The 10,269-nt window shown below is 33.4% G+C and overlaps 1 protein-coding gene across 1 annotated transcript; it reads right to left on the bottom strand.

Moving 5' to 3' along the window:
- Window positions 1-2,508: 2,508 nt before the first annotated feature.
- LOC131072088 (uncharacterized) lies at window positions 2,509-5,205 on the bottom strand. Its single transcript, XM_058008134.2, has 2 exons — window positions 3,840-5,205; window positions 2,509-3,050 (listed from the first exon to the last, which is right to left on the bottom strand). Exons 1-2 carry the CDS (start codon window positions 4,979-4,981, stop codon window positions 2,846-2,848), a joined length of 1,347 nt encoding a protein of 448 aa, XP_057864117.2. The 5' UTR covers window positions 4,982-5,205; the 3' UTR covers window positions 2,509-2,845.
- Window positions 5,206-10,269: the final 5,064 nt, after the last annotated feature.

Here is a 10,269-nt window from a genome sequence, read left to right as displayed (position 1 = left end):
ACAAACATTAGGAAAGAGTTTTGGGAGATGATAGAATCATCCTTTTGACTTGAAGAATCAAGCCATGGTGTTCCCTTCCACCAAATTAAATATCTCTTCAAATTGTCACATTTTTTCTTATTTTGCTTCCACCAATTTGCTGGAATAGAGATCTTTCTTCTTTGCTAGTTGGTCATATGAGGTGGCTTTCATTTCTTAGCTTGTGATATTGTTCACATGAAAAACCCTTTTGGACATTGTCTTGTGTACCATAATTGTACTTATCTTTACTTTCTCTATTCTGGCTCCAAAAACGTCCTGTTGTACACCGATAACTTTCTCGAGCCCCACAGCCAGTTTTTGTGTCTACATAACACGAAAGTTATCGATCATACGATAATACGGTTTTGGAGCCAAATTAGGCGCATCCATTCAATAAGGTGGTTACTGATAGAGATGTGGCATAGTAATGAGTTTCACCTTTGACACCTAGTCTAATAGAATACTTTTTATTTCCTACATTTTCTTATCTCTTTTCTCCCATAGGTTTTAAACCAAATTCATTGAATAATATATGAAGAGTTAATTTCTTAATCCTAGAGGTTATTTTGTGAATTATTAGCTACATTCATAGGATTTTTCATGTTGGTGTAGAAGAGTACGAAAGTGCAGCTTTGACCATCAACAATCCTATAAGGGGGGAAATATTTGCAACATATCCTTCATGACTGAAGTCTTCAACCTCATTTTCAAAAATAATAGTAGTAAAAAAAAAAATTACAGGAGCATCATTAGGAACACATTCTTTGTAGATTAGGCCATAGTCAAGGGATTCTTCCTAAAGGAATGTGAGGATTTGGATGAGACTGACGCAAAACAAATAATAAAACCTAAAAGGTTAAATGATATAAAAAGGATGTGAAATTTGCTATAAAATAAGAAAAGATTATGAATTATTAAATCTAAAATTCAAACCCTAGAGGCAAAAACAAAGTTGGACAAAGACAAAATGAAATAATAAAGTACAAAACCCTAAAAGAAGGTATACCAATAAATCACATATGAAAAGTGAATCCAAACACTATTAGATCTAAAAATATGATATGCATTCAAAAAATAGGTTAAAAAAATTGAAAACCATAGTTAAAGAAGGAAATTACACGACCTTACATAAAATATCTACACTAATTAATAATAATTAATTAATTTTGATAAATGAGTTGAGACAAAAAAAATAATAATACTAAATTCATTGAAAAAATCAAATTAATTTCAATGTAATACTTAACTAGATTTTAGTGATGGGAACATGATGTCAAAGACATAAGGAAGTGGTTTGTCACACAACCAGAATTTGAGGACTTGATTAGTTAAATGTCATGAAGTCCACAAACTAATCATAACATATTCTTGTTCAAATTTGTGCTAGAGGAATTGATATTTACAACTATGGAATTGCTTTGGCATGTGAAACTAAAATGTACCCATGGTAATAAATTGGTAGAATTTTGATACCCAAAATTAGCTTGCCTTGACCTTTTGATGTCTAAATTTGAGTAAGGGCCCAGGGGATTCACTTAATAAATTAATGGCATACCACACATTCTCAAAGGGTTTTAATAAACAACCCAAATTTTATGTCTATCCCTCAAATTTATGTTTTGTGTATACCCTCTTTGCATACACTAATATAATTAAAATACCTCCGTACCTATTTTTTAGTGACATTTCTATATCTCTTTATTATTTATACCTTATGAATCAAGGGCACCAACCACATCTACATGTGACTCAAAACTAGTTTTGATTAACATTCCATACATTAAATTTCTGACATAAAAAGGCATAGATAACCTACTTGATAAATATATCATTCTATTGAAATGTCTAATTTAAAAGAACATATTCAACTCAATCCCGAAAGGTACATAACCTTAGGGTGTCCCTTGCTTCCTTTATTAATTGCATTAGAGTTGGGATTAAGTAAGAGCCCCTAGGATTAGGAGGTTTTGACATGATACAAGAATGTATGAAGTAGAAAAAAATAGCTTCATGACCTTGGCAAGACCAACATAGTGAATAACATTTTTAAATTGATACATGCAAAGAGGTAAGTAAGTCATAATGATGATCAAGGAAAGTGGTCAGCAAGATTTGAAAGAAAATTCGTGGGTGCTTTGTAATACACATATGCATTATGACTAGTATGCAGTATAAATGTTCATGTTATCAACAATTTAATGTTCTAATGAATGGTAGATATGTGAATTGAGTAATAATGTAAATGAGATAAAGTGGTGTCATAAGCTAAATTCATACAAGAATTGCCAATTGTAGACTAATTATTACATTAAAAATACTCTCATCAACATGAACATAAAACATAAGAAAAAAACATGAATAGACAACTTACTCCAATACACTTACCTATTTATATACTTTACTAAATATAATACAGCAAAATAAACCATAACTTTACTAACCAAAAATACAACTCAACTTCAAACACATTGGTAAATAAGTCCAATATACCCAAAATATTTTTTAACAGTTAATTAATCAATGGACAATATGTTTGGTACATTACAGGTCTATACCCCAAATAACTGGTATAGGGACTGTGCAAACTTGGGATGAATGTACTCCATGATTTTTTAAGTATATGTATCACCAAGCTTATCATGTTCTCTGTTATTATAAGCATTTGATCTATTGTCTGTATCAGAGAACCCATGGATAGAAAATCGAGACATTTGAAATCATTCTACCACATTAAAGTCCGAACCAAATCTCTGCACCTATCAAGGAAGGAAATTATTTGATATAAAATAGGTGTTCAGGTGGTGAGATTGCCTGAATATGAAGATTATGCACCTCCAGTTTGCCATAAGAAGTGTGCATAACAACCAGCATGGAAAGGGTTCTTAGGATCTATGCCTATGGCCCTTAGATATATTTTCTCTGCACTGAACAGGTCACCCTTTGCCAACCACAGAAAATTTGCAAATTTGACAGTAGCATCTCCATCCATTGGATCAGCTCTCAAGGCTTCACCAAAATACTCTTCAGCCCTGTTGATCACAACAAAATGCAGACTTAAAACTTGATTCAATTTGAAATTTTGTAGTCAAGATGAAATGATTATGATCATTTTTTTTTAATGGGGAATTTTATATCATTTTTCTATCTGATATTCTAAGCATGAGCTTTGGGCTGAAACTTTTTCAGCTGAGAGCCAAAACATGAGGGGTATCTATTTTGTCAAAGTCATTTGAAACATAATCTTGACTTTATAGACATTTCGTGAGGCCTTACATTTAGCAAGGCCAAAAACCCATTGACATTATGACCATTTATATGGCAATGGGTTCATTCAGAGCTATTCAATCTTGGCCTAATCACTGGGGAGTTCATTCAGAACTATTCAACTTCACCAGCAGACCAAAGATCCATTGACATTATGACCATATATCCCTGGTGAGTTTGTTCAGAACCATTCAACTTCACCAACAGACCAAAGACCCATTGACATTACGACCATATATAAAAATGGAAGACCTGGAAAAATTAAGAAACAAACAATACGACTTAAATCTTCTAATTTGTGGATATAGATTCTTAAACAAAAGAGCAAACCAGGAAGACCATTTGAAATCATTAATGTGAAAATCTAAAACTATTCCAAAATGATTTGTTTTGCAACACCTAATGATTTAACATATGAGATGTATGATGCTTTATGCTGCTTTTGAATTTGATTGCTTGAATGTTTTTTGTATCAATGTTTTGGATCATATTCCGTGTTCCATCATCAGAAAGAAAGCATAAGAAAAAAAAAACGAATAAGGAAATATGATTACCTGTGATTGTCATGCCTGACAAGATGAAGGAATTGAGCATAATTTGAAAGAAGAAGAGCATTATCAGGATCTGCACTGATAGCTTCCTGGTAAAGCAATTCTGTTCTGTCATAGCAGTTATAATTGTCTGGCTCAAGGTGAGTACTAGTAGCTGAAACTAACCTCTGTAGGCTTTCATGATCAATTTCTCTCTTCAAGTCCGATTCAATTTCCTTGAGAAAACATTGCCAAAGTTGTGTTATTTTGATACTCTGATTTGAAGGATGCCCATTCCCCTGGGTTTCCACAGTGTGGGCTGTACCTGTTTTGGCCAAATCTGGATTTGGCGAAGAACATGATGTCTTGAAGTAATTGTACTTCGAGACCCATGATCGGTCTGCTTGTATGATTTTGATTTCTTCTTCTGCAGAACATATGACAGATGTGGAGCTTCCAGCAAAAGGAATGGCAGCCAAAGCAAGGTTCTTCCCCATTGAATATACTGTAAAATTAGCCAGCAGAATCATTACAGAAACCATGAAAATAGGAGTGGATGAGAAAACCTGTTGGAATAGCCAGACAAAAGAAATCTGCATTTCTCTCTGCACCATCCCAATAACCTCATGTAAATCCTCACGCAGGAGGATTTGCCTCATCTGCAGAGCATATGTTTGAAGCTCCCTGATAATGAAAACCGTTGAAGAAAATGCCCTCTTTATTGAACAATAGGCTGTCTGCCTTCCTCCTTTGATTGAAATATTGTTTTCCCTTTCTTCACAAAGCTTTCTCTTCAGAATTTTCAGAGACACAGGCAACCCAGTATCATTTAACCTGCTTCCCAGACTCGTCGGCCATGAAAAAATGCCGGAAGCTCGTGGCAACCCAAATGTTCCTGCGTCTATTGTTTGGATTTTGATCACCTCAGTCTGGCCATAGCATGGAAGGGACAATTCCTGAAGAGTTTTCATGTAATCATCCGCAGAAGCTCTGGTGAAACTAATTTTGGGGGCTCTGTTGTACTGATCAAAGGATTGGGTTCTTAACATCTTGGAATTAGGCTTTCTGGGAGATCCCAAGGACTTGTGAAATTCATTTCCGAATTTGAAAAATTCATGAGGGTTCATGAATCTATCGAGATTCAGCCCACATCTACCGACCTCCATCAAAACAACCTCTTCCCTCAGAATCTGCGAAGACTCGGCTCTGAAATGTCAATTCCTGCATCTGGTGGCACTGCACATTTCAACGAAATACACGAGACAATTAAAAATCCTTCTTGCGAGAAAATGCAGCAAGCACAACGGCAGTTGCCAGCAATTTGAGCAACTACAGCGAGGCACAAATTATACGGATATGTATTCATTGACTCTGTGAAAGGATCAGATAGTCTAGAAGGAAAACTGTTTGATTTTATTAATGTCAATCATACATTAAATATCTAGCTTATCCATCTGCTTTATTGAATATGTTGACATTTCTTCTTAATATTAGGTAATAGGGGGTTACATATCTATCTAAAGATAAAACACCTATATAACTAGCAATTGCACGGCAGAAGCTAAACTGGCTCCAAATCAGTCAAAATCAAGGGTGTATAATGTGGGAGTAACTTTCGTGATATGCAATTTTAGTGGAAACATATTGTATTTTTTGAACCAAAATAGCTGTGCTTCAATTGCACCTTGGTGTGTAATAGGTAAGCGGAATTTTTCTTTTTGTTCATATATATTTGTTATGTACATGAGATAAATTGGTAGATAGTTGTAAGATTTGCTAATATTTTTTAATTTTTAAGCTTGAATTTTGAATTTGGAGAATGTAACATTCTAGTCTATTGTCTTCATCTTGACAAAAAAAAAATTAAGAAAAGCTATTTCTTGAATAATAAGAAAACAAATTATTCACTAAACTCTATACATGTTTGGTCAAATATAAAGAGTAGTAAAGTTTGAATAAATTTCTGTCAAAAACTAATAAAATAAAAAATATCTATAATTTTCTCAATAAAAATATTATGGATCTTTTGAAAAAAAAAAATACCGTTGTATGATTCAATCTGATCTCATATAAAAAATTATAGCCAAAAAGAAATATTGATTGTTAAACTGATTTAAAGCTGAAATCTATGAACAAAATTAAAAAATAGAAATTTAGATGTTGAATTTTGAAGTGTGAAAGTGTTTAAAAACCTTAACTGCATTGCACGTTGATCTAAAAAACAACAAATCATGTGATGCCATATTAACACCAATAAAATGTGATTAGTGCATAATTACCAAGTGTAACTTTCTCTTTGATTTTTTTTGACATCTCAACAAAAAATATGCTGATATGATACCATATTTAACAATGTGAACCTTTCACAATAGAAAACATGTAAATAAATTATTATAAACAAATTATGATTAATTTAAAATTTTCATGTAAATCTAAAATTAGAATATTCAACTATTGAATCATGTGTGTACCAAAGCCCTCTTATCATACTACAAATGATTTTGCCAAATCCTCCAATCCATCTCTCTTATGAATAATCCCAGAGAGTAATCTCCTATAATTATTAATTAAAACACAAATTTGGCTATCTATGTAAATCTATGAAACTACCATAACAATGGAGAAATAAGTAAATCAAAGTGGAAGGAAGCTCCCTTAAAATTTGAACTCATAAATGCATCGCATTCGGAGGTGCTGCAAGAAAAATCGCTATATTCACTTGATAGTTTTGCTCTACGCTTGGCAATGGAAGGGGAAATGTAATGATGACATTCATGAAAAATCAATATGAATCATGAAAGTAGGTTATAAGGTTGCTATTGTTTGAAGTTGAGCAAAAGAGATACCTTATTTAATGTCGTTGTACTGCAATCTCACCAAGTTTTTCCATCACACCATTGGCAAATGCAAGAGAAAGTCCAACTTCTATCTTTGATTTATTACAGACTATGGATTCACAGAGTGGAATTGGATGCTAATGCAATTCAAAGTTTGTTGAATGTGAGTATGGCAATCTTGTGTAAAAAAACAATCCACCTTATCCTACATAGCTAATGCTTGTGAATGAATTTCTAGAGAAGGACCAAAGAAAGCAACCTGTGTGGAGTGGATGCAAGTGATAAAAATGATTGCTAGTATTGCATTGTGTTTGCAGCTTAAGAGTTTAGCTAATGGCAGATGGCCTCTGCAAAGATTTCAGGGCAAAAACCAACAATAACATCAACAATTTTTAGCCTCTCCTAGTTGGCCATGGAATCAAAGAAGATTGTAGTCATTGTTCAAAATTAGTGAAAAAACAAATGCCAAAAAAAACAAAAATAGAAAATGGAAAAGAGGAAAATTCAACGGCCTAGATGTTTCTCATTGTCTTGGAACCCCTCGAGAAGAGATTGCATCCTCGATCGTGAAAGTTAGTCGTACTAGTCCATATAGGGAACACCTTCGACGTAATGATTGAAATTTACAACAATTCTTTTTCAATGACAATCATCAAATATTCTTGTAATTTTTCATAATCTTAAAAGATCTCTATGATAAACAAACTTAATCTCTCACAAAACTTTGATAAAAAGATTGATTATCTAGTCTTTTATTTTGCAATACTAAAGATGGATCACCTATTATTAGATGAGATGCTTGATGTTTAGCTCATAAAACATTATGTAGTTTTTGGCAGTATGAAAAATTAGATTTTTGGACAATTGAATTGACATTTACTAAAAGAATAACCCACAACCAAGTTATTTTTTTAGCTACCTCATGTGTTGCACATTTTGCCTCAAGAGTTGATAAGGCAATAGTAGACCAATTCTTACTACACCATGAAATGGAGCTGGAACTAAGAAAGAAAACATAACCTATGATAGATAATTTGCCATCTACATAACTTGCCCTAACTAAATAAGAATATCCTACAAGTTTTAGGTTTCCAATAGAAGAATAATAAATGCCCATAATCAAAGGCCTCTATCTATATCTCAACATTCTCTTCACTATCATCTAGTGTGGAAACTTAGGAGGACTCAAAATTGTTGAAGCCATGCCTACTATAAAAGAAACATCTAGTAAAATGTGACTAAAGTACACAAGGCTTTCAACAAGTTGCTTGTACAAGGTAGGATCAATATTTTCACTTTCTATATCCTTTGTCAACTTCAACCTTAGAGTAAACACAAAGTATAAACATTCTAATAGTCCTCCATCCTAAACCTATTTAGTAGGACTATACCATACATGGTTTGAAAGAAATATATGCTATATTCTTTTTGCCACACCTAGATGCCAAGTAAGTAGTACAAAACAATAAAATCATTTTGAATGTATCTTTAAAATTTAACTTTGTGTCTTTAATTTTGTCCATCATATTTTCTATGATGATAAGATCATCAACATAGAGCAAAAAGGTATCTGTAATCGATGGAAAATTAGGAATTAGGGTTTTACTGAGTAAATCCACTAAATAGCTCAATTAACCAAATTACATTGAAAGAGGGTTGAACCCAATAGATCTAGGCTCAATCCCAATGGGTTAGAGACTAAGACTCTAATTGGATTCAATTGGTTAGGGTTAATTATCCTCTTTCTTAATTGAATTTTTAATGTAATTATCAAATTAGGGTAAAACTATGAATTATTGAAGTAAACTAATAGACATGGTAAGCTATAGATATCCCATTGAGCCACAAACTTGGATCTAGGCACAAATCTGCCCTAGTCTTCTGAATTTTTCATCATCAAAAGCTTAACCCATTCGTAACGGGTATGTGTAGGATCATGGTGTGCCAAAATAGGCCCTTAAGTGGCAATGAAATTTCAGAAAATCAGAGTTATGCAGCTTGACATGAAAATTTGAATATGTTGTGAACATTAATTTAAAAATATGTAAAAAGAGAATCTATAGAAAATTCAATGTAGTTTCTAAGTTACTAGTTGTTTTTTGGAAAAGAAAATCCTATTTGATGAAAATTTCAAATTTCAATGCAGTGGTACTAAAATTTCAGGAAAAAGATAAGTAGACGTATGTCTGACCACCCTAATCACAATCAAATCATAATATTTATAAAATAAGTATTAGACTCATGTCCGAATGTGACACATATTTTTTTATAATTTTTTATAAAGTAAAAAATTATTTATGATTTTTTTACTACAGCTTTTTCAGAAATTCAGAAACTCCTACGTCTGACCGCCTTAACTTGGTCAAAACCTTATGAAATTTTGTTTAAAATTTTTTTCCCTATAGTAGACGAAGCATAGGATGTGATGCATGTTTCAGATTCAAAAAATGTTATACCATTTGAAAGTTATGAGTGTTTTTCAATCAATCTATCAATCGGGACTATTGTCAAAATTTAATTAGAAAATAAATAATAATTATTTATTAAAGTCGAAATAAGACAACTCTTATATTGTTGGAAAGTTGAGAACATCCTTAAAAAACCCTTTTCATTTTATTAATTTTGGCTACAAAAAAATTCGTCAGCCACTAGCGTAAAGTCTGGAAAATCAAGGAATACTGAAAAACACGTTTTTTCAATTGACTTTCCAGGCTTGTCACTTCCAAGCCAAATCCCAAAGCATTCTCGAGCCAAAATTTGAAATTTTAAAATTTTACAGCAAAAATCGGATGTCCGATTTTAATAAGTAAATTCACTAACTAAATTTGCACATAATTAATCTAATGTTTATTAATATATTAATATATTAATATATAAATAAATTAGTATATGATATTAGGGAGAGGGAGAGGGGGAGAGAGAGAGAGAGAGAGAGAGATTAGAGGAGAGGGGGAGAGAGAGAGATTAAGACACCAAATTGTGTGGCTATGGGTCATATGGCGTCCTAAGGGGTCATAGGACACAATATGACCCATAGCGACCCAGAATATGACCCCTTAGGACACAATATGACCCATAGTGACCCGGGTTGCTATGGGTCCTATAGTGTCCTAAGAGGTCATATGATGTCTTAAAGGGGTCATATGACACAATATGACCCATAACGAAACAATTTGGTGTCTTAAGGGGTCATATGGTATCCTAAGGGGTTGTAGGACACAATATGACCCCTTAGGACACCATATGACCCCTTAAGACACCAAATTGTGTTGTTAGGGGTCATATGGTGTCCTAAGGGGTCATAGGATATGACCCCTTAGGACACCATAGGACCCAAAAAGACCCAATATGGTGTCATAAGGGGTCATATGTTGTCCTTAGGGGCCATATTGTGTCCTACGACCCCTTAGGACACCATATGACCCCTTAAGACAATTTGGTGTCTTAAGGGGTCATATGGTGTCCTAAGGGGTCGTAGGACCCAATATGACCCCTATGGACACCATAGGACCCATAACGACCCAATATGGTGTCATAAGAGATTGTATGTTGTCCTTAGGGGTCATATGGTGTCCTACAACCCCTTAGGACACCATATGACCCCTAACGACACAATT

The sequence above is a fragment of the Cryptomeria japonica genome, chromosome 11, assembly GCF_030272615.1.
Source record: "Cryptomeria japonica chromosome 11, Sugi_1.0, whole genome shotgun sequence".
NCBI classification, from domain to species: Eukaryota; Viridiplantae; Streptophyta; class Pinopsida; order Cupressales; family Cupressaceae; genus Cryptomeria; species Cryptomeria japonica.
Note: the sequence above shows the minus strand (reverse complement) of the source record. Positions and strands in the feature narration are given on the sequence as shown.

Coding starts and splice junctions, on each gene's coding strand:
- LOC131072088 (XM_058008134.2), bottom strand. CDS start 4,981: ATGGAGGTCGGTAGATGTGGGCTGAATCTCGATAGATTCATGAACCCT. Junction 3,051..3,839: donor GTCAGGCATGACAATCACAG/GTAATCATATTT, acceptor TGTGATCAACAG/GGCTGAAGAGTATTTTGGTG.